The sequence below is a fragment of the Vanacampus margaritifer genome, chromosome 4 (assembly GCF_051991255.1).
Source record: "Vanacampus margaritifer isolate UIUO_Vmar chromosome 4, RoL_Vmar_1.0, whole genome shotgun sequence".
Classification (NCBI taxonomy): domain Eukaryota; kingdom Metazoa; phylum Chordata; class Actinopteri; order Syngnathiformes; family Syngnathidae; genus Vanacampus; species Vanacampus margaritifer.
In genome coordinates, this window is record NC_135435.1 from 13,916,473 (window position 1) to 13,941,549 (window position 25,077).

The 25,077-nt window shown below is 39.9% G+C and overlaps 1 protein-coding gene across 6 annotated transcripts in view; it reads left to right on the forward strand.

The window, feature by feature from the left end:
- The window catches only part of sox6 (SRY-box transcription factor 6), a 162,225-nt gene that overhangs the window by 66,814 nt on the left and 70,334 nt on the right, over positions 1–25,077 (forward strand). For all 6 annotated transcript variants that reach the window (XM_077563710.1, XM_077563707.1, XM_077563705.1 and 3 more), the window contains 2 exons: positions 11,433–11,522; positions 23,935–24,107. In XM_077563710.1, coding sequence (XP_077419836.1) covers positions 11,433–11,522; positions 23,935–24,107 — 263 coding nt within the window. The remainder of the gene's footprint in view (positions 1–11,432; positions 11,523–23,934; positions 24,108–25,077) is intronic.

Genomic DNA, 25,077 nt, shown 5'->3' on the forward strand with positions numbered 1-25,077 from the left:
TATGGAAAAAATAATACAAATAATAATCTCACTGATTGATTATTGTGGTAATAATTGAAATCACGATTATTCAAATGATAATTTTTGGGTACAAAACAGGAAATTTTTTAAACATTTAAAAATATCAAGGCAAATACAATTATTTTAAACACTATATATATATATATATATATATGTGTGAGTTACTTTTGGAGCTTTATGAAATTAGTCATTTTAAAATAAAAAGGTGCAAATCAAAACTCAAAATGAGTATTAATAACTATTTATTTTTGTTTACGATTATGCCAATTTTTTTTATTTTGGTGTGTAATGACTCGAAATTGTAATTGGATTTTGATTAATTGCACAGCCCTGTAACAAAATAACTTCTGTTTTGGTCTCTTAACACTTACAACAATAAAATTATGAAATATAGGCAAATTTAACTGTTCTGCAATACTATGCAATTTAGTATTTTGTAAACTACAGAGAGAAAAATCGGCACAAATCGGCTGATTATTTTGGCAGATTTTTTGGGGGGACGAGGGTAAATTCTAATTATCATTATCTTTGTGTTATGCTGTAATGTGTTAATGTATGAAAAAAAAAAACAATTATCCTAAAGAACTAATCAGCCGATTAATCGGCCGGGGCGTGGTGTTGACTGCAGATGCTCACCGCATCGGAATAGAGACGCGAGTGGAAGAAAAGTTGATTTGGCTCTCGCAGCATTTAATGGGCCTAGTTCTTAAAAGTGACCTTGTGGGGTGGAGAGCGGAGCAGCACAGCAGCAGCTCCTTCCAGCTGCACACATGGCATCCATCGGGGGCACAATCACGCACAGTCCCAACACCTCAGGCTCGGACATATGTTGAGTTTTATTTCATTCTTCTGACATTAATCCTATTCACCAGCTGTTCTGCCAGCTGCCACTCTCCGGCTTAAGGGGAGATTGCAGTTTTGGGGGCTCTGAGTAGTGGTTTATCTTGGCTCCTTGTAGCCTCCTCGCAAAGTTTTGATTGCGTCTTTTTTTTTTCGTGCCCTCTTGCAAATTCCGTGTTCCTTGAGTTGAAAACTTCAATCTTTTTTTATGGATTTGTTTGCATATGTCCAGAAGGCTTCATGCTAATGTACCTTTGAATCAGTGTTCACGTCTTGCCTGCTTATAAAGTATATGCTCTGACAAAAAAAATACTTAAAAAAGCCTGTAAAGTGAATTCAGAGATTTGTTATTAATACATGATAGAACTTCAGCGCCGTTGTTCTCATCAGCGGTTATCTAGGGAAATTGTGACATGCAGTTAGATTTAGCTTTAGAGTGCCTCGTTGTCAGTCTTGAGTCACGTCACACTGAAAAAGGCGGAAAAGCAAGGAGGGGGTGGGGGAAGGGATTTTTAATGTTATCATTATTTTTTTGATACAATCCAACTTGATTTCCAGGCTTTAGGTTGGTGTGGCCAATTTAGAGTGCCTTGTTGTCATTTGTGAGTACAGTCACACCACAGAGAGTAGGTGACAGACCGTGTTTTTTTTGTTTTGTTTTTAAAGCCTGATATGACAGCGGGTTTGTAGACAGGGGCTTTAGAGCGCCTTGTTGTCACAACCAATTGGGACACCTCTGTAGTTATGTGTAAGTGTAAAAAAGATGCTGGACAAAATAGCATCCAGGTCGTAGTAGTAGTTTTTGTTTGAGAGCGGAGAAGAGCGCTTGATTTTTCAGTTCAACAATTTTGAAGCTTCTTTCTAAAATTTTTTTTATTCATTCAAATTTGGCAGACAAAACTCTTCCCTGTGGTGCGTCAAATTGAGAAGAGATTTTAATGTTCACTTTACAGGTACTTTGAGGGAAGAAAAACGAGACAATGTGGCAACACTCAGCACTGCTCAGAACGCAGCTCATACATCTTTTGCCGTCAAACTGTATTTCTGGCCATGGCCTCAGCCTGTACAGTTATGATTATTGACATATCGGGTCCGACATAAGTCACATTTATGCGCATTGTCTGGAAGCACACTCAAGTGTTCTCAATGTCATTTCTGCTGAGGTACGAGCGGGCGGGCCGCGAGCGCGGGCCGCAATGAATTGATCATTGCTCACCGCTCACTTTAATAATTCAAGCCTGATTGCCAGCGAGTGCCGCAGTAAAATGGATCGGGGAGAAGTCACATGAGGCTCGGCGCAGGAGGTGAAGCCTCCTGGGGATGCTTAATTCATATGTGCTGATAGACACGTGTATTTAGAGGGGTCGGGCTGCTGCGTCTGTGTATACGGCCTCTCCAAATGGCCAGGTCACCGCTACGGGATTAACACCTTGCTCACTTGAAGGCACGGGAGAGGGGGTGGGGCTTACACGGAATATAGTACCGTCTGAGGGGAGAAACGGCTTAAGCGAGATAAAAACAGCTTCTTCAATGGCGGACATATTTACCTCTGCTGGGGTAAATGTGTTTTTACTTTTACTAATGTTTGGTAATTAGCCTAGATTTAAGTCATGCAAATTGGTGACTATGAAGATGGTGCAGATCCAAATTGGGATCATTCGGATCTTGACAGGTGGCCTGCACAGCATTCTGGCGGGTCGCCGAGATTTCCAAACCCCTCATATAAACTGATCGAGAAAGTTCGCAAAATTATTTTAGCCTTAGTTCACGTGCTTAAAACACAACATGCTTAATCGGTTATGATCATTTTGAGCGCTTCCCATACATTCTGACACAATGGACTATTCCATGTGCAGACTGATTTAGAAAAAAGTTAGCAAAACAATCTTTTTTTTTTTTCTTTTTTTTTCTAGAGAGCTCAGTATTGTTCATTCATCATGTCATCATCATTGCTCTCTCTTTTTTTTTTTTTTTTTTACAATTTTTTTATTTTGTATGTGGGTGAATATGTGTATGTGTTGGCGCATTGTGAATAGTAACAGTAAATTTTGTAGAGTCAATTTTGCTCTAAAAAAGGCTATATTCGGGCCCAGTCTATAGAGAGTTAACTTTACACTTGGAACAGAATATATATATACTGTATATATATATATATATATATATATATATATATATATAATCTCTCAACATTCAGCATGGAAGACAGCTACTCTACCACTTGAGCTATGCCAAGCTTACTGTTCATTAACATTGCGAGTCCAAATGGAGACCAAAAATGGTCTTGATGGTGCGAGGAGTCCAACTGACACCAGCGATATACAGTGTTCTCTCGTTTTCCGCTGGGGTTAGGTTTAAAAAAATAACCGCAATAAATGAAATCGGCGAAATAGTTAGCTTTATGATTTACACCATCCCTCACCACGCAGTTTATAAATTTTTCTCATCGGGGCATTTACATTTTCTCACATTTCTCTATTGTTTTAACATTCTCAATGCTCAAACCTTCATACATTGTATAAAATAGGTACATTACTATACAGTAGAAAAAAAAACATGCAAAATTGCACTAAAAAAAATCTGCGCTACAGTGAGGCCGCGACAAGTGAGCTACGATATAGCGAGGGAACACTGCACTAAGTAGTTGTGGCATGGCTCAGCAGGTAGAGTGACTGTCTATTTTTTTTTTCATTTAATTTTAATTTTATTTTTTTATTTTTTCCCCTGGAGAGCTCAGTATTGTTCATTTGGTAACTTTTTCGGTAATGTCAGAGTGACTGTCTTCTAAAACTGAAGGTTCTCCAATCGTTCCTCAACCCTTGAGTGATTTTTATTATTATTATTATTATTTTACTCTCTTCCAAGTGTAAAGTTTACTCTGTTTAGACTGGGACCAAATATAGTCAAATAAACAATAGGAAATTTACTGGTGATGGAATAAAATATTAACCAAAAATGTGTTAATTTCATCACATGTATTTATGAAACTTGTCCCGGTGGCCCAGTTGGGCCGGGATCAGTGAACCCCGGGCCCCCGTGATAATGTCAGAACCTGGTCAATGCGTTGAGATGATTTACCTAATAATAACCCTAAAGAAAGATGTTAAGAATTTGGAAATCTTTGGTTGCTGATTAAAAAAATGAATATTGAAAACCTTTGCATTATATAGCCAATGAAGATAACTTATAGTGTGTGAACAGTGAAACATTAAACATTTAAAAAAAAAAAACTGTGATCTAGAAAAAAAAGAGGTAACGGTAGCTTCGTACCTGAGATGAGGCACATCCCGTTGGATGAGGCCGCCTATTCATAGCAAGTGTTTACGTGAGCCAACTGGATATTCCAGAGGTGACGAACATTCGATGTTCAGCGAGCGGAATAATGATGAGGTCTCGGTTAAGGTGCAGGTGCTCCACAATAGTCTGCCATGTCTCAAGGAGGTGGACCTTTTTACGTATGCATGCCAGAACAAGTAATTACATCTTTGGAAGCGCAAATTATTTAACTGCAGCGAAAAAGTCGTCTCGAAACGGTAGAGGTTATTAAAAGTGTTGAAAACGTGGAAAGGTAATTGCCTGAAAATGAGCGACAACGCACTGTTGTGCTGGGAATGTTTTTTCTTCGCCTCTTTTAGCATTTGCATTGTGCGGCATCACCCGGGTGTGTAACCTATTGCGTTCCGATTGCTCCCTTGCAATTAGCGCCCTTTTTGTCTTCGCTTCAATAACGCCATGATTATGGAGAGTTCAGGAGTATTTGTGGCACTAACAGCTGTTGTCTCGGGGACTACCGGCTGAATGACAAAAACATGTTTTCTCTCTGCATTTCACTTCCCTGCCTGCCTCTTGTGATTATTACGTTTTATTTGCTGTGATGATGGGGGTCTTGTTTTTAGTGTGTCTGTGATTAAGATATTCAAAGGACTCCTCAGAGCGTGTCACTCATTTTCGTCTTCTTCCCCCCCTATCAATCTTGACTTTTGATTTGTTTGGAGGGATGGCAAATGACTGTAAATGTCTGCTTGTCATTGTCTGACTGCCATTCACAGAAATGTGAGCCAGGATTCAATCTGTCAGTAATGTGAAATGCGCAGAAAAAAAAAGAGAAGCGCTTTTAAAGGTACCAACAGCACGCATGGACACATTATGGAATGCACAGAATTTTCCTATACATGAAAATGTCAATAAATTACACAGACTGTATATTTTCAAGAAGATTCATAAAATAGTATTGATAGATACTCCTTAATGCAGTACTTCCTCCTGAAGACCCCCATTAATCCTTTCTCGTCTTTTAACAGCTGATTTACTGTGAACATGTGCAAGACATAATCTCTGCCATTCATCCTGCTCTGTCTTCCTAAATCCTTCTTTCTCTTCACATCCTGACTCAAGAAGCTTTTCATAGTGTTTTATGTCTGACAAGATAAAAGAAATATGCATTCTGATATTCAGAAACAAACTTAATTGATCGGTGATTTTGTAAAACTTTGCATGAGAAAGCCGCAGAAGTAAGTCATCAGTCATGTCTCTTATTATCTTACAGATACCACCAGTACTTTGATACACACCCCCCACCCAAAAAAAGAATGCTAATTTCAAAGAAAGACCTATATATGCCAATCTAGCATTTTTAGTTAAATTTGTTAACACGTGTGAACTCGCCAATAGTATCGATTATTTAATTTACCAATTATGATATATGATATACCGTATGATTTATGATAGTGGGGAATGGGAAAATTGCAAATCAATACAATACTAAAACCATTCATTATGGTTTTAAAGATGATCAAGTTTGCATGTTTGCTTGCTAAAAAGCAGGAGGAAACTTTTCAAACTGCAACACCAAAATGATGACAAAATATTGGTTGAACTGATTTTATCTTTTTTTTTCTTTCTGTAACTTGCAGTCAAATCATAATATGCTGAGCGGAGAACCCAGAGAAAAAAGAAAGCTTAGATTTTTTTTTTTCCCCCTTTGCCATTTTTTTTCTTTGTGCTTATTCACAAAAAGAGATTTTCCTCCCCATATTCCGAGTTTTAACTTGGTGGTCAGTCATGGTGACAAATTAAGTGCAGTGGCCATTTGTCTAAATTTCCATCTCCTCCCAAATTTGCCACCCCAGAATACTGTACATACATACTTGCCTGAGTCCGAACACACGGCGCCCATGCTTTTCTTTCATTTAACTGAAGTCGGCCGCCGTCCGTATTGAATGAGAAGAGACAGCGCTTAGCATAGAACACGAGGGTGCAAAAACTTCGGAATATCCCCCACAGACTGTTATCCTTGACTTGTGGCTAATTTCTTTCTAGATAGTCCTCTCCTCTCTGCCAGTGGCTTTTTAACTCAGCAAACACTCAAACGCGAGTATCATCTTTCTCCCAGGAGAACGGTGGACACGGAGAATGTGGCGGCAGACAGTTAAGACTATTTCGTTGCTGTAATCAAACACCCGTTGGTGGCGTGTTGTAACAAGCCATTTTTCAAACATGGTGTTGTGTTGCGCCCCAAAAAATTGAATCACTTAAGATTTTTACTGATTTGTTCGTTTGAATATAAACTGGATTTCAAAATATGTGCAAAATCATGACTTATTTATTTTTAGATTTGCAATTTTTTCTTTTGGTGCAATTTGGGAGTGTTTTGTCAAATAACAAGTGGACAGTAAAAGTATTAAACAAGGATGTTCAATGCCACTTTTTTTTTGGACCGATAATAGTATGAGTACTCAAATCTAATAAGTATTGATACCACTAGTACTTTTGATACATACAATTCCTATTAAACCAATGACAGGTCATTTTAAAGAAATACTATGTATCCCAATATCCTATTTTCCCTTACAATTGTATTAAATTAATGTACATTTTCTAATATATTTTTCCGCATAAAATACATATTTTTTTTAATTGAATCCCTATCCATAGTATTAAAGCAGTGAAACAAAACTGAGTTAACTGAGTCGACTTGCCAAAATCAAGTCCATTTAATGAAAAAAAAAATCGTATAAAATAATTGAAACACATTTTTAGAGACTTATTATTGTACTGGTATGTGCGCAAATGTTTGGCTACTAGGGGGAATCTTTGACTGTCTCACAATTTGATTCGATTTTGATGTTTGGGTCTGCGATTCAGAATTGATTTTCGGTTCTAATGATTTGATTGACAATGATTTCTGCTTCAATTTATAGATGTGCGAAGAATCGTCATGATCTGCTCTAGTCTGACTCGCTAATGCTAAGTAGCGCGCTACTCACGGCACTTTTACCGCTCAAAATAATTCATCCAAAACGCTTCAGGAATGTAAACAGAGAAGCATCTTAACATTATTCACCGGCATATGCTCTTCCTACTCTGCAAAAAACTACTTTTATTTGCATAACTTTTCCCGTCTACTCTCTTATGTGGCTACAACTTAACAGTGTATCAGAACGTGCAGAACCACACTGCCCTAAGTAGCCAAATCGGGTACAAAATGAACAACGCTCCCAATAAAGGCACACACAAAACAAGGGCAAAACAGTATAAAATAATTTAAATGAAATCAATTTTGGGACATTTGAAATTGATCCTGAATCTTACTAAGTGAGAATCGCGATTATTATGATAATCAATTTTTCGGCACATCTCTATTGGCTACTTATAACAAGACCTCAGAGTTTCATTATTTTGCAAAATTTTCATGAAGACCGGGGGATTTTTATGAGGACAAGAAAGGCACTTTATAGTGATAATGACCTAGAATGACATGATTTATTTACAAAATAACTGAGGAACCTTATACTGGTAAAAGACAAATGTGCTGAAGTGATGCAACTGTTGAGCTGTATATTGTCATGCATACAACCCGGAAACATTCTTTTGTCTAGCTGTGTGTAAATGTTACTTTGTTATTTTTAACTGGGAGGCGGGGACTGTAGTTTCTATCTTCTCATCTTTTCGGTGTTAGGTGTCACCCACATCAATAAGATCCCATGTCTACAGGAAGATGATAGCTGTGACGGAAAATAAACATTAAATTTGGCAGATGGCTCTTCACTTTCAGAGTGCCACTTGGAAACGGAAAAAGTCTCAGAAAAAAAAAAGAAGAAGGTTAAGGGCGTTTTTCCAGCAGTACAGCACCAGCCACACAGGGGACAATGCGACCCAGACAGGCTTAGCAGTCCAAAAAGCATTCCCCCTCTCAATGGGAGCACGTCTTGGACACACACTCCTGTAGTTTTGTATGTTGCTATCTGTGCTCGCTGCAGAGCCGAGGAGGTTCGTGCCAGGCGAGGGTCCGCAGGGAGCGCTGGAATCGCTGGGGCTGGAGGAAGTTGGTCCGGGTCCAGTGGGGTGATGTGGGCTTGGTGACAAGCCAAGCTGTCTAGTGCAGCGATGCTGGGAAAATGTAAATAAGCGCCTGATAAGGGCTATTGTTTTCATTCCATTCTCATCCCAGCTGAATGGCCTGCTCCCGAGCTACAGAGCATTTTATCGGGAGGGGGGGAGGAAAAGCAACGGGAGGGTGAGGGATGTGAGAGAGTTAGGAGCCCCCTTAAGAAAATAAAAATAAACATATAAGACTCTTCTCTTGTCGGAACGACTTTGCCACAATGTGATGTCCTTGTATTGGAAGAGAACAAGAAGCAAACTCCAAAAATGTACACTAACGTTTTGTTAGCGAGTTGTTTAGCAATCAGAAAATGTTTGGACTGGCAAAAATCATTTCTAATGATCATAATAGGATTCAGTGTCAAGGTAATAATTATTTTGTCAATACCAATCGCCGGCGTTTATAATTGCAGACAAGCATTTCAGAAAATGTAATAGCATACTTTCCATTAATTGAATTTTTTCTTCCCAAAAAATTTGTCTTTTTTTCTTTCCGCACACCTGCTTTAAAATACTGCATTCACTTGGCGAGGTGTTTTGTTGACAGCGTCTAAACACCGAAAGGTGTTTGGGAGTTATTTTATTGACTAATCCAGGCCCATTATTCAGTTCTTCCAGGTGGAAGGCAGGGAGGACAGCGGCGCATTCCAGCTGTAGCCTCTCCTGTCGGAACGCTTGGCAGGTCGGGTCTGGAGAAGTGAGGGAGTGGCTGTTCTCCTGGGAGGGAGGTGGAAGGGAGGGCAAGGACTGGAGTAGAATGGAAGCTGGCACCGCATTATCTCCAACAGTTGGCGCATTCCTTAATGATCAAGTACTGGAGCGGCATCTGCCATGAAAGCGGATGTATGAAAAGGGGAAAAACAAGAGCATATGCGTGCCTCCTGACATACGTTCACTCACCGTGTTTGTTTAATACCCCTTTTTAAAAAAAGCCCTTGTCCATGCTTCGGGCTGCAATGTCCGGCGATGATTTTTCTCTGAGGACAATAATTTGAGGGGCTATTGTTTTCCCAAGCAAACTTGGGGTGAGACTCCCTTTTAAAATATGATCTTTGTGCCACACAGGAAGTTAAAACACGCACATGTACACATGTAGCCTTTTCACTCTTTCCCTCGTCGGGTCAAGGGGACACACTGTGAGCTTGGAATTGGAAAGTCAATAAAGCAGAAATAATGTTATAATGACCCTGAGCTGAAGATGTCCTGCCGACCTCATCACATTGGAGGAAGTGGACAATCAAACAAAATGGCCACTCTGCTTGATCTCGCAGAAAGTCCTCCTTAAACAAGGCAACAACAACCACTGACCCCCTGTTCCTCCCCAGTCCCTCTGAAGTTAGTTTGTTGCCAGGGCTAGCAAATACTCTTTGCTTGGTAAGAGCGAAGGAGCCAAGAGATGGAAACCGAAAAAGAAAGGGAGAAAATGTGGGATAAAAGAAAACAGTTATTTGGTGCAGTGCGGTCAACGCTGCTTTTTAATGTGATTGATACCAAAGTTGATGTAAGTGATGACATAGCTCACATTTTCAAATCAACTCATTCACTGCCATTGACGGCTATAAACGTCAAAAAATCATTTGAACTATTTCTATTAGTTTAACATTTTTTCCCCACTTTTGTTAGCAAGAGTCTAAAAACCTATATCTATTTTTATTGTACATTTAGAACAGATATAAAAATTATAAAAATCGACGAGATGATTATTAAAAGTTAGGGACGTCAGGCAATTAAAATTTTTAATCGTAATTAATCGCATGACTTCACTAGTTAACTCACGATTAATCACAAATTTTATTTTATATCTGTTCTAAAGTCACAATAAAAAAAATTCTAGGTTTTCATACTCTTGTTAACAAAAGTACAAATAAAATGTTAAACTAATAGAGATAGTTAAATGGTTTTTGATGTTTATAACCGTCAATGGCAGAGAATGAGTTAAAAAGGCATATTTTTATACCAAATTGCAATTAGTAGAGAAGGACTCATTTTTGATGCTCAGAGCATTGATTTGGTTGCTACTGGACTGTTCTGGTTGTTTTGGAAGCCTTGTTACTAAGTGATGTAACCTGCTGGGATAAGAAGCATATAAGTGTGAATACAGACAAACATTTTTGCCAGAAAGACAGAAAACGGTGTGAAATGCCGCAAAAAAATCTGTCTCTTCCAATTAGCGAGTGGCAAAGTAAGATGGCCGCTATGTATACAAGACCAAGAATCCTTGCGAATAGAGCATGTATAGAACACAAATTAATGTTCCTTTCAATGGAGGTACCCCAATACATATATGACCAAACTTTCCAGTTCGAAAAGGGTTACCCAAGGGTCTTATTCGGGTTTTGAAAAACCTGAATATGAGCAAGTTTTTTGTTGTTGTTCTTTTTGCATATGTTTATATGGCCTTTCAAAACCCGAATATATTGCAATTAGGTATGTGTTTTGAAAGAGTTATTGACTAGTCATATAGAGGCAGACGAGCATTCATACTGTCAATGAGTTGGAAATGAACTCACACTTCACCCAAGGCAGGCGAGTTTATGACTACACAATCAGTGATCCTTTAAAAACCAATGTAAGAAAAACGTGGCGATGCAACCCCGACTGCCGAATCACAAAAAAAGAAAAGGAAAAAAAAAGGTTCTTTTTAGTAGTTTCAAAGTTTGAGGATGTGCTTGGACTTGCCCTTTCTTTAGAGGGCATCACTACGGGGGTTTGCCTCAGAGCGAGTTTTTGGTTTGGCTTCCAACTGGACTCTTGGAACGGGGCACACAAATTCCATAAGAAACATTTGAATCAATTCAACAGTTTGCGGACATGGAGCGTCAAGGTGGAGGATGGCGTTCGCTGCTTGGTGTTTGACGGGAACAAGTTGACCTCTAAGCAGTGCCGGGATTGGCCGAGGTCTGGGTCAGCCGTCCCGGTGTGTTCTTTATCAACTACCCCGGCGACAGCGTGGCAGATTGCTGCCATTCCTCCTCTGATTCATTGTCTGCTGGACAAATGTTAATTGTTTTCATCATTGGCAGCCGTGTGCACGCACACACCTACCTAGCCTGAGTACTTGAAATGAATATATGCCCTTACTCTATCCCTACAATGTCTGCCTGCTCCCTCGCAGTTTCTTCAGCTCTACTCTCACTTGCCCCTTACACCAACAAGAGTGTGTAATTTAGTCTTTTCTTCTTTTTTTTCAGATTCATCCTGCATGGAGAAACTACTTTCTAAAGACTGGAAAGAAAAGATGGAGAGACTCAACGCAAGCGATCTTCTAGCTGATGTAAAAGGTAACACGCAGCATCAAGAACGGCCAACGTGCAGCATAAATACCACAACAGGTCCGTCATTCCTACAGTATCAGTTTCTGCGTTATCTCAGAAACAAGCTTTTACTTTTACTGAAGACAAAGGCCTTTGGCTGCACTCTTCATTGAGATCCCCCCCATTTATCTTTTGTTGGAATGTCCAACTCTCTCCAAAGTGCTGCCTCTTTAATTCCGGACAATTTACACCCATTCTCAGTCTCTGAACATCATAGTGTATTCGTCACATTCCAGAATTTTTCAGCATGCAGAGCATTATTGAAATCCTGGTAACCGTTGAACCTGGCGTGTGCTTGATGTAAACAGAGCAGGAACGATGACATTAAAATCGGAGAGGAGCACAATTGCCTCTTCACCGAGTCTGCATCGGATTGGAATGTCTCCACTCTGACAGCGAACGCCCCGTGCTGCGCACAGTACAGCAAAGCACAAATCAGTACTCCCCGAAAAAAGGTTGTTTATGATAATTTGAAGGTGGGCCGCGGATGGGCAGGGCTGCTTCTTAGTTCTTAGCACCGACTGTTACTGAGTACTCTGGAGTGTTTATACAGCACAGGAAAGCACAATACCAGCTGGCTGATAACACCGGGCTGTCACCGGCTCTTCATCTCCTCCTTCGTCATTCCTTTCAGCAAAACAAAAACAAAATCATCATCATGGCGGTATCATTCCATCTGTTGCAAAATAAAGACTTTCCTAAAACTTACCTGAACCACGCATTGAGAAAAAGGACTTCTAGGTGTGCCACAAGACATATCTTAGGTCCAAACGACAAACTGCAATTTTTCCTCTTGGAAGTAATCTTCTTGGAAGTAAACACATTTTCTCATCCTTTTCTTCCATATCTATGCACTCCCAGAAGGATTCTTCTACACTTGTTCACAGCTCCATCGCCATAATGTCATTCCCGTCTTCAAAACGGGTCCTCTTAAAGACCCACTTAGGCAAGAGGGGGAAAAAAAACGGGGCGGGTGAGTGGGGAGGTCGCTCGAGCACTGCGATGTTCCTCTCGGCCAGGAAGTGTCAGATGCTCAGAGCATTACATTGTCATGGTGAAGCAGCCCCAACTTACGATAGACCGATATTTTGCATTTTGACTTTTTTTTAATAAAGCTGATGGTTGATCAATTTAAAACTATGTTAACTTTAGGGAACTATTTATTTAACATTTCAGTTAACTTTATAAGAGATGATGCTGACCCTGGAACTGCCTGCAGCCCTGCACCTTCAGTTTTTGTTTGAAATTAAAACTAAGATAAGTGGAAATTAAACATTTCAATTATTTTTAAATTTTAGAAATCTTTACTATAGAAAACATTAGGTAGCTATTTACTTGTTTGGGTTTTCATTTTTTTTTTTAAGAAATGCTAATAATGACCCTGCAAGCTCCTTGAACTTTTGTTAGAATTTTTAAACAAAAATGTCTATTGTCTAAAAACATTTCAATCAGGAGTTTCATGGGATTTAGCCTCTTTCAAAATCATTTTGTTGAAATAGAAGCAGTGCATTTTTGCAGAAGATTGCTTGATGGTCTATAAACAGCTTGAAAATAAACATTACAGCATGTGTGTGTGTCGACGCGTTATGGAGATGGTCTATGCACCTTCGTTCCTGATAGAAATGTTTCTGCTATTACAGTGGCAGACTTAGATTTTTAATTAGCATGCCATTTCAGATGACTGTAGACATTTCAAAGGGCTGCTTTGTGCCCCCGCTTACAAATGTCTCGCTCTCTCTCCCTCTCCCCGTTTGAAGTCGGCCTGATGTAAATATGGGCAATTAAAAAGAAGCCCAGGGTTGGAGACTCACAAGGTCCGCCTAATTAAAACACAAACAAAGGTGCCAAGTAGAAAACACCTTCTGATTAAGATCTTAAGTGTTACGGTGAATCAGATGTGCCATTCATTGTTTGGTTAAAAAATCAGCACAAAAGACAAACATGCATGTATGTTGGCGATGAATAAAAGAGGGTGCGGAATAAAGACTGACAGTCCATACTGGATGTGTGGCCTTGTATCATCTGTGTTAATCGCTCACCATTTACTCCTCCAATTATAATGAGCTGGCAACCTTTTGTCATTGTCGTGTGATTGTTCTACTGCTGAGCAAAAATAATTTCATTTGACAATATGTGCGACACAGGTTGACCCTCGGCTCATTTATTATTATTTTATTTTTTTATCCATGAAAATACGTAATCTCCCTCGGTTTATGTTGCTGCCTCAAATACTTTTTCCCCTTGAGGTGATCACGCGCGTCCAGCAATCAAATAGTACGAAGCGCATCACAGCTAACCTGACAGGATATTTAGCAAAGCTAATTACCGCTTAATATGTTTTAAAATTCAATACACAAAAATACACAATAGTGTTTTAAGGGTTTGCGCGTTGAGATCTCCAACTGTTGTTTGCGTTAGTATCAACAGCAACAGCCGGCAAAAAGCAGAGCAAGGCGTATTAGTGAGGGATTTCTTTTCAGCAGTCAATTCCTCAGCTACTATTTGTTTTCATACCTGAGCTTAGCTGTCGATGAAGAGGGAGATGAAATCTCTCGAACAAAACCACAAGCGAAGGTTGGTTGGAAGGCCTCCAAACCGCAGAAAGTACAAGATAAGAAAGAAGAATAGAAGAGCTGGATATTCAGTGGACATGTTTACTGTAGCTCATCTGCTTATCATAATACATCTTGACGCCAAATACATACACCGGGACAATGTGATGCACTTTACTAAGACCAATCAGATCAGAGTGGGTGGCATTCGCTTCAACAACTTGTTTTTACAAGAAGTTGAAGAAAATGTAAAGCACTGTAATATTGTCAATGGGGTTACTTCTTTTCAGTGCATCACTGTAAAGGTTTGCAAAGAGACTTGTAAGTCCTTTTGAGACTTGAACGGCAAAGTTTCTTCAATGAAAATATTCATGTAGTCTACTTAAATACTAAACTAGTCAGAATATTAGAATAGGACATCTGCAGTTTTACAGAATCTAAATTTAAGACTTTTAAGGACCTTTTTAAGTCAACTTTAATGACATTTAAAACCTTTCATTTTTAACTATGACGCGGGTGGAATCAAACTGTTGTTTGTTTGTTTTTTTAACACAATAACAATTTGGTGTACTATTTAGGATTTTAAAAGTAGATAACAGTACTTTCTTTACAAGGTTTTCTGAAGAGAAACACATCAATGCTGTTTATTGAGTCTGTGGTTGAATGTCTTTTATCTGGCTAGTCAATGCCTTAATTATGGAAAATATTTTATAAAGACATCCAGAAGAAACACCTGATGAGTTCAAACACATAAGCCGACAAGTGCCATTCAGACATGCTTTGTATACTGCCTATCGTGAAATCTTTCAATGCTGTCGAAACCAAACAACTCCTAGGTAAAACTCGTCAAAATTAAAGGTTTTATTTCATAAACCGATGAGTGCCATGCGTATTTTATTGCAGGCAGCTTGATCTCTTTTAGAGTCTATCACACATTATCACATGCTCGTCAGGTCCACAGATTCTATGTTTCAGATGTTAGTCGACAGGATATTGAGGTTAGCAGCAACAAAAATAATCTGAGTCTCATCTTGAAGGGTTAGGATTAAGATTAAGGGCTAGTTCAGAAACGGTAGTTCTGGTTCACTGATCTGTTATCATTTTTTGACAAAGCACAATTACTATTTCGGTGTAATTGTAGAGTAATGTAAAACTTGTTGCCTTGTCTGTGAACAAAAAGATTTTCTTGGAGTAATTTGGTTTTAAAATGATGTCAAAGACCTCTTTGAAAGACTTTTTCCAATAACGTTTGACCCCCCCCCCTCCCCAAATGAACCTTTTAATTGCTTAATTTATATTAGTTTAGAAAACATTCAGTGCAAATATTAACTTTAATATGAAAACCAGAATTATTATTATTTTTTTTATAAATTCACAAAAAAATGGAGACATCTGCTTTTGCATTTGAACTCATAGCCAACAGCATAGACAACTGCAATTGTATAATAATCAATAAATTCACAGGTAAACTACTGTAAAATCCCGCAAATAATGCTCTTAAAAAACTATCCCATAAATTAGTGGGGTATCAAACAGTGGGTTTAATAAGAAATAAAATCACTGACTTACAGCGTATTTCATACACAACCTAACTCAATATGCTTCACTTACTGTAATTAAAAGTAGGCTACAACATTTACAACATCATACATCATGCATACAACATATCAATTAAAGAGATTTAAAAGCAAAGTACATACATAAAAACTAAAATGACTAAAAAAAGTGTACAGTGCAAGAACAAGATTTCGAAAAACATGATTTTTTAAAATACATTGAAAGACCTTTTTCGGTTTTTAATTGATGAAAGAATGTTTGTGTTTTCTTTTATGTACCAAAAAATAAAGCTATATTTTATATCTAGATTTTAAATATTCACACTGTATTGGTATGTTTTGAATCTTTATTCATTAAATTTTCAGTCTGATAATAAAGGTTACCAGAAGATGGAGGGACCTCATTATACGCAGCTACAGAGGGGGGGGGGGATGCTTTTTAAGGGTGAAATTATTATTATTATTATTTTTTACATATTATACACAGGTGTGTGTTATTCACAGGATTTTTTGGGTGTAACACCCAATCAATCCAAACACGGATTGGTTATTTATTTATTTATTCATTTATTTATGTATTTTTAAAGGCAAAATTGTGGAAAGCGATCAAATCAGATTGTATCTAGCACAGTGGTCAGTAGTGGACAACACGCACACACTTGCACACAAATACAGTAATAGGCAGTGTTATGGCAGATAAGGTTGCTCTGTGCCACATGCGTTGCTATGTGCAGGGGCTTTGAGCCTGCTACTCAACAGGGCTGTTTACGTTTCCCTGCTAAGTGCCAGTTTCCAGGGGGGTGGCTGGGAGGCAGAAAGAGAGAAAGCAAAATGCTCATGAATGTACTCAAAGTGAAGGAAAATATCTAGTTACTAAATTGGAACACAAGCTGTATTCATTCTCTCGGAATTTGCAAAAGTGGGAGGGGGGTGAAAAAGCTTAACATTGTACACTGACGTTGAAATGTGCAGCTCGAAATCTGAAGCACGAAAATTGGGGCTCTCGCAACTGTCGCAATCAATTTGGGAATGGTGTCTACATGACAGTGGTCGGGCGCACGCAGGCGGCCCTGTGGCGAGCAGATAAGTGCAAGCGCTTTAAGAGGAGAACACAGGGCAGGGCGAGGAGGCGCCTGAGGCTGATTTGAGGCCAGCCCGACAGCACCTGTGCTGCAAGGCTGTTAACACACACAGATTTGTTCAGACACCTGGATTAACATAAATAAAATTGGAATATAACAAAACACAATATATTTGACTACAACTCAGTAAAGGGTGAAAAGCTGTGATGAAAAGCTCTTAGTATAACCCAGTGCGGTACGCGGGGCCCACAGCAAAGCAGGCCGCCAAAACGACTACAATAAATCAACACCTCGCATATTACATTTGCACAAACAAACAAACAGCACAAAACAGTATCTGTCCACTCGCTCGCGTCCAAAATGCTTCCGTTAGCATTTTGCGCAAAACACCTCAGTCAAGTGTTTGCCCTGTGCACTCAGGTGAAATATGAGCCACAGTAAATCATTATTCCTCAGGCCACAGTCACCAGATGAATGTACTGGAGTGTTGAAGTGTGTGTTTTTCTCCTCTAATGAATTGTGGAATTTAACTTGTGGCAATGCAAGTCACAGAGTAAGTGTTTATGTTTGATGCCGTGTGTTTTGAGATTTACATTTTGGGGGCTTTTTTTAGGCTGATTGTAAAAACTGATTATATGATTAAGATTGACATTTGGCTTCATAGTTTTGTCTACCGTATTGTCTCATTTTGTTCGACAATGTGAGTGTCTTTGACACTCTTTGGAATTTCAAAAATATTTAAAATAGTTTTACTTTAATAGTTGAAGCTGACTGTCTAACTAAACATAAAACAAAGAGAATTACGCCTATACCTTGCGTATTTACCCCCCCCCCACACACACACACACATAGCTTAGACTTTCAGTAGCTAGATTAACGCTAACACCAAATTGCATATACGTTGCAGTGTTTATAACCCTCCATTGTAAAGCAATTGGAGCACCATATGGTGTAGAAAGTGCCGTATAAGTTCACTCCATTTGCCATTTAAGCAACAGATTGAACACTATTGAAGCAGCAACACATGTAGACAGACAATATAACTACTAACAGTCCTAAATTCTTGCATTAATGGCATGTCCATCAATTTGAACGGGAAAATATGATTTGAGATACAATTGATTTGATTTATGAGCATAGTCACAGAAAGAATTACATGCGTTTCTCAAGGCACCAGTGTATTTAATTTGTAGTATCACACACGGAATGAAGATTTTTTTCGTCAGACTGAACTCTTGAATGCGAAAACCTTGTATTGTTGAAATAAGAAATCATTTATAGGCATCATTCACATCCTTGATCCCTGACTGATGGATATGATCGTACTTGAATGTATTATCAGCACAGCACCGTCAGCGTTATTATTATTGGTTTAAACTCCCATATAGCACTAACGCTGACACTCTGTCACTCTTCAACAGCAATGATCTGAAAGTTTTTGAAAAAGTGTCTTTTGTGCAGTCCAACGGAACGAGTAATGTACATCCATTTCTAATGACTGCAACCAATGAATGCCCTGTGAAAAGAGTGAGTTAACATTACCTTGATCACTGCCTCATAGTCATCAGCGCTTTGTACAAAGCAGACCTTGCACACTGTTTATGTCTTTTATATGTTAAGGGCTCAAGGGTCAAAATCTTGTGAGAATAAGCAGTACAGAAAATGGATGGGTTGACAAATGAATGCAAGGGCCAAAATCATCATAAGTAAATGGATAGGAAGTATTCTTTGTCGTGTCACAGTCTCGTCGTTGTCACATTCCCCGATTATCTTAAATAATGAAGACCGCAACAACAGCAGACTCGTTTCTGTTTCTCTTGTACTTGATTTTCAGGGCTATTGGCATTCACGTGGATTGATGTTTAGGTCGAGTAGCTATCTTGACTTAGATGAAGTGTGTTACCTTGTCCAGTGTCACGGACAGACAGTGAAGTGCTGGGACTTCCATATTAACATAATTAAATTGAAGAGTGTGGCTTTCTCTATCATCAAAATATTAGTCTCCATTAGTGTACATCTGAGCTGCGCAAAATGAAGTGGGCTTTTATTAATAAACACTTCACGTTGCAATCTAAAGATTTTAGAGCGTCTGCTGGGGCCCCTTAAATTGTTTTAATTCAATAAAATAACCCCCAAATTATGATGTGTGTGGTCATACGCTCTTGACGTATGAAGCACGGTGCTATGATAGTTCTCAAGTGCATACACTTTAGGAGTGTTTGAAACTGAGAGGGTCAAACTTTCTCAAACTGGATCTCAAGATGTTTAAATGGTAAAGGATAAGTTTTGATGAAAAGATGTTGCAGGAAGTTGTCTATTTCTTGTCAAAGATCTGATCAGATGACACAGGAAAGCTTGTTGCTTTGAGATCAGCTATGCGATGACCTAAATGGTTGAAGCAGTCAACTGTCGTATCATTGAGACTCATTTTCGTTTTCTTAGGCTCGGGTTGGAGCATATGCACACATCCGCAAAGCTGTCTGATAAAGAGACAAAGACATTCCAGTCTTGTCGCACAAAAAAGAAACAGTTCAGATCTGGCTATAATGGCTCAGCTGTCCCAACCAAGGGAGAGGAAGAGAATAGGGCGCCTTGTGATTTTCCCCCTTTTCACCCTTGGCCTCCCTCGCTTTTCTTCTTTTTTTTTTGTGCCTGAATCTTTTATCTGTGTTATTCACTCGGGACTCTTCAAAGTAACAAGCCTCCTTCTTTTCCCCTGTACTGGACTTGGAACCCAAATTAGAGACTGCTTGATTAGAGCAGAGAGGAGGGAGCCAAAGAGAGAGGGAGATGTGAGTATTGGACAGAACAAATCGCACCCCTACAAAGTGCCTTTTATCCAAAGACCCCAAGGCTCAAATACCCCCATTCCTCCCCGAGCAACCGTGGCTCGGCTTGTTTTCCTCTTATCATTTATTTAGTCACCCGTTGCTGTTTTCTGCCCTACATTGTGACGTTTAAAAGAAGCAGGAGTGTCAAAAGGTGAACGTTGAGGAGACTGTGACTGAACACAGACTTTTTCTCCTGCGTGTGTCAGTTCAGAACGTTTGAAGCAGGAGTCCGGGACTGCAGACAGCAGAAGTCCATCCAGGGATATTCCCTCTGTATTGTCCTGCTGTGGGTCACTCATCGAGGCGGAAGTTGTCACAGCATGTCATGTGATCTTTGCTGCAATGTGAGGAGACATGCTCACGGGCAGACCCCAGCCCCGACACTGTTAAAAGCCATACAATATGCAGGAAACTGCCTCTTTTGTCGGAAGCTTGGTCAGACACAGACCACAATGTTCCTCTTCTGCACCACCCAATAAAACTTTTATCCGCATTTTAAAGCTTATCTATAATTTAGAGCAGGATGAAAGAGATTTTTAGACCAACCAGTGAACAAAAACATATGCGCTTGATTTACTTCGAAGCTGTCCAGGTATACCGCTTAAGTTTTCAATCTTAATGTTATTTTTAAAGGTGCATCGCTATCATATGTGCAGGAAAAAAGAGAGCAAAATGAGTAAATAGCAGTGTAGCGGGCCGTCTGGGTTTCCCACAATTCAGCTCACCCGTCTCAACAATGGGCCCTCTGTTCGTATTCTCTTAAGAGTCTGGACAGGACATTGAGTGGAAAGCGCACAGCGGATCCTTTTGTGGGTCGTTAGCACCACATTAACGCAGCCGCAAAAGTAGATATACTATACACTTGTGATTATTTTTGGCACTTTGAGCTCTTTATTATCATTGTGGACATTTCTGAACTACTGACTATAATTTGAAAACGGCCAACTATTAGCCTCTATAGTGATTTTCTTTCTCTCTTCCTTTGTGGAATACACATCATAGTTCGGTAGTCCCTTCCACCTATTGCTTATTTATTGTGACAGGGACTGATACATGTCGCTGGTGACCTGTGATAGCACAAACACTAGCAAAGGTTAACAAAATTGGTGGCGATGGCATCAATTTTACAGATAAGCCATTCACAACAAGTCTAGTCGGGCGAATAAGAAGTCAATTCAAGCCGCACACTGGCCGAATGAATAGCTGCTTTTAGGTGCTTTTTTTTTTCCATAAGAAGTATAAATGGAGAAATGCCGCTCTCTTCCATTGCAGCAGGCGGCGAAGGAAGAGCGAGATGAAGTGAAGTTCATACGAGCCAGCCAATAAATTGCCCTGAATGGCTTCTGGAGGTTGACAGGCCCTATTAAGACAAACGGCTTTCCTCATCGGAGAGATAAAATAAATCAGGTGTTTAGTCAAATTAAAATAGTTTGAGTGGAGAGGGCCCCTGGGAGCTCTCGCAGAAACACAAGGCAGATGTGGCCAGAGACGAGAGGAAGACACCCAGGAAAGAATCGGCTTCTGCTGGCCCCGGGCCAGCTTTCATTACACTGTTTTGTTATATCAGCATGGCTTGGTCGCGATCACCCTTCTCTGTCACTTTTCCCCGTGCTCTCCACAAACAGCTTGTCACACAGTAGTGCAGTCGGAGGAGAGTGAGTTACTGTCCAGCCTCTCGCTGGCAATTATGTTGGCTGTGTAAGTCAATGGTGGGATCACTTAGCATTGATTAGGCGGATGGAGAGAGCAGTGCAACCGAGCAGTGGACCGCAGAACGAACTGAACGTAAGCATGCAAACATTGCCCGTTTGTGGCTTGACTGCATATTTCCCCAGTTTGTCAGTTGGATGGCTGGATGTGAAAGCCGATTCAATAACCGGGCACACCTAGAATTGCATTTTCCAAATGTGCAAAATGGCTGTGCAGTTCATTCTGTCTGCTGTTCGAGCAGTATATGCAACTAGGGATTCTGACAATCACAAGAAGGAGTCATGCCTTATCATCTATCCTTTCAACACTGCATTTCCTTGGGATCATTTCAGCACACCGTGACAATTAGTGCTGCCCCAAGTTTAAAACACACACCGCCAAGCACTCATGATGTATTACATTTAACAAAACATAGCTTTTGCGCAGTTTCTCCGCAATTATCGTAGTGATTGCTTTCTTTTCTGTAACTCAGTAACGTTTGTTTGCCTCTTCTACTAACACTTCAAGTCATTCATTCATTCATTTTGCGTTGGCAGTGCTCTCCATTTCGAAAACTACAATAGCTACTTATTGAGGAAAATCCTCTTTTAAATGTCGGCCTCCACGGTTTTTGGTTCCTGTAAGAGTTAATGAACACACAATCTAACATCTAATCTATTTGGTATCTTAGTAATTGATCACGATCTTAGTAGATCACGAGAAACTTGAACATTGCACACAATCTGTTTGGGTGAACAAGTAATTTACTATTTGGGATTTTAGTAAATCAAGCCCTTTATGTTCTTCACACCCAGCCTGACAGAAGCTTCCATTTTAGGCAGCTCCCTGCAGCTCTTTGTCTATGCAAGGAACAATTGCTTCTCTTTCTTCTTCTAAAAGCTATGACTACCAGCTCCAATCAAATGGCCCATTACAGACTGTGTGACCTTAAGACTGCTGCAGTCAGGTTCTCTGCATGTAGTTTTCTTTGTGCTATATATTGTGTATGACACAATAGGCCAACATAATGATCGGTATGGTCAGCAGTCCTCACTGAGCTAAGGCACTTTGCAGACTTTCTTACAAAGCATTCAGCTGGCTTGTTGGCTTGTTTTGTTACAGCTATGAGCATTATTTCTTCTATATGTGAATCACGTGTGTTTCGCCCTATGGTTGTCTTATTCTTTTTCGGCTCATGCTTTTCCATCTTAGCCATTCTTCTCCATCTTCCTCCATCCTCCAACACCAACTTCCGTCACTACATCCATCAACCTTCTCTTCTACCAATATTCTCACCATCTCTCTTCTGGAGGTGTCTAAACAGTCGAAGTCTGAGGTAGATAACCTTGCCAGCAAGCTGAATTCTTGCGGGGTTTGTTCACAAATACTACGAGAAATGCATCTCGTAGCGCTCCCGCTGATACATTTGCAACCAACTTTTTTTTTTTAGGTTGAACCAATCAGGCGTTCTTTAGGGCGGGACCAAACCAAGAAGCGCTAATGGCCGGGGGGGGGGGGGGGGGGGGAGTGGGGGGGGTTGAGCGGGGAGGGTTTACAAACAAACCTAACAGACGAATGGACGCTGCAATTATTATTTCTGTTCTCTTAGAAATACTCACCGTTTCCTTGTTGAATGTTGAACAGCGACAGGCGCTTCGTGCATTTTTATCTGGTAAAGATGTTTTGGCTTTTTTTTTTTTCCTAAGACAAGACCGAAGGCGACATTTTCATTCGTTGCCGTGATTGGTCAAAACAAATGCGCACAAGATGCCGCGTCGTCCAATCAATCTGGCTTATGAGGTTAAGAGGTAGGCGCGTCTGTACATTTTGCGGTTCCATCATTCGTAAGCGACCAGAACACACATTATTTCAAGCTGAACCAAACTGTAATCGTTAGTCAGTTATCATTGTTTTTTTTTTAATGTTATCGCTAAGTTACAGTTCGTTACCACTACAATTACAGTTTGTCACCGCTATTTTAGGACCGATAGCTCTTCTTTTTCTCCTTGACCCGGTTAGTGAGGATTATGTTTACGGACGAAAACCCACTGTGTTGTCCTTCATTTAACTCTTTGACTGCCAGACGTTTTCAGAAAAGGGATGCCGTGGGTGCCAGCCGATTTAAGCATTTTTGACTGATCTTTCAAGGTCCACAGAAAATTATGTGTTTGGACTATGGAAACACACATACTACCAAATGAAAGATTGGACTCTCATCTTTCATCAGAAAAAAAAGTTTGTTTCTACCTTATTCAGTTTTTCAGTAATCAACAATAGAAAATGGTTAGTTTCACCTCTGGTTTGAAAAAACGTCTTTTAACGTCTTTGGCACTCCCCCATAGGATTTTACTAAACGTTATTTAACGTTTTTGGCAGTCAAAGAGTTAACTCTTCAGCAAAACAGGCATTCATCAGTACTGTACTGACAAAAGCTCTTTTCTATTCCTATCTAAGGCGGTCACTTCTAAAGAGAACCAGCAAATCTTTATCTCCACCAGCTTCAGTTTGTCCTCCTGTTTGTGTCTTCAGTGCCACATAGCCGTACATCACCGCTATCTTGTAAACCTTTGACTTCATCCCAGCTGAGACTTCTATCACACAACACACCTGACACTTTCCTCCTCTCGTTTCAGCCCTGACATGTGCATCTCTCTATCTCTCCTTCCTAGGTACTCCTGAGAGCCTGGCAGAGAAGGAACACCAGCTCTCCACAATGATCAGTCAGCTGATCAGCCTACGAGAGCAGCTCCTGGCTGCCCACGACGAGCAGAAGAAGCTGGCCGCCTCACAAATGGAGAAACAGAGGCAGCAAATGGAGTTGGCTCGTCAACAGCAGGAGCAGGTAAGTGCTCCAGACCCCTTGACACCCCACAACCCGCTACCTGTCCTCACCTTGGGTTACGGCATTCACTTTTAAATGAGTGGTTCCTAACCTTGTTGGAGGCACTGAAACACATCTCCATGCAGCTTAAGGAAGTGTTCCTTTAGTTTTGCAAGATAGCTAGTTGTGCAGGACTACACAGTAAATTTGACTCTATTTTGAGTGGGAACAAATAGACTCAGTTTTAGAGTAATATTTACAATTGGAAGAGAGTAAAATAAAGAATTGAAAAAAATAATAATAACAAAACTGACTGGAGGGTGGAGAAACAAATTCACGACCTTCAGCTTGGGAGACAACCAATCTACTTTCTGAGCCACGCAGCTCCAGCTTTCTGCTAGTTCCATGGACCCTTCCACCAAAAGACCAAAAACTATGCATTTGGTCTCTTGGAGATAAGCAAGCAGTAAGGGGGGTCATAGTTCAGGTGGTAGTGTGGCAGCCTCTCAAGCTGAAAGTTGTGAGTTCGTGCCGCAACCCTTGAGTGACTTTTATTTTGTTCTTTATTTCAATTTTTTATTTTATTCTCTTCCTAGTGTAAATATTAGCCACTCCAAAACTGAGTCTATTTGGTCCCACAGTCAAATTTACTCTAAATAGAGTCAAATTTACACTACAAAAATGACTGTGTAGAATTGCTCAATTTGGAATTGCAAATCATTCAGTTAGGATGCTGATTTTCATCACTCAACTAAACTAAATATTTAGAGACCTCTTTAAAACGCTGTTTTCTCAAGATGAAACCAAGGGACAGCAGATACAATGGAAACAGTAGGGACCCCAAAATCGAACCCTGTGGAACACCATGCATTCCATTATACAGTACACTTGAATTCATACCACTTTTTTTTTTTTGTGCTCGACAGTTAGTGTGTGTCTTGACCTTCACTGACCCCCTGATACTAACTCACCAAACCCATGGGGTTCGATT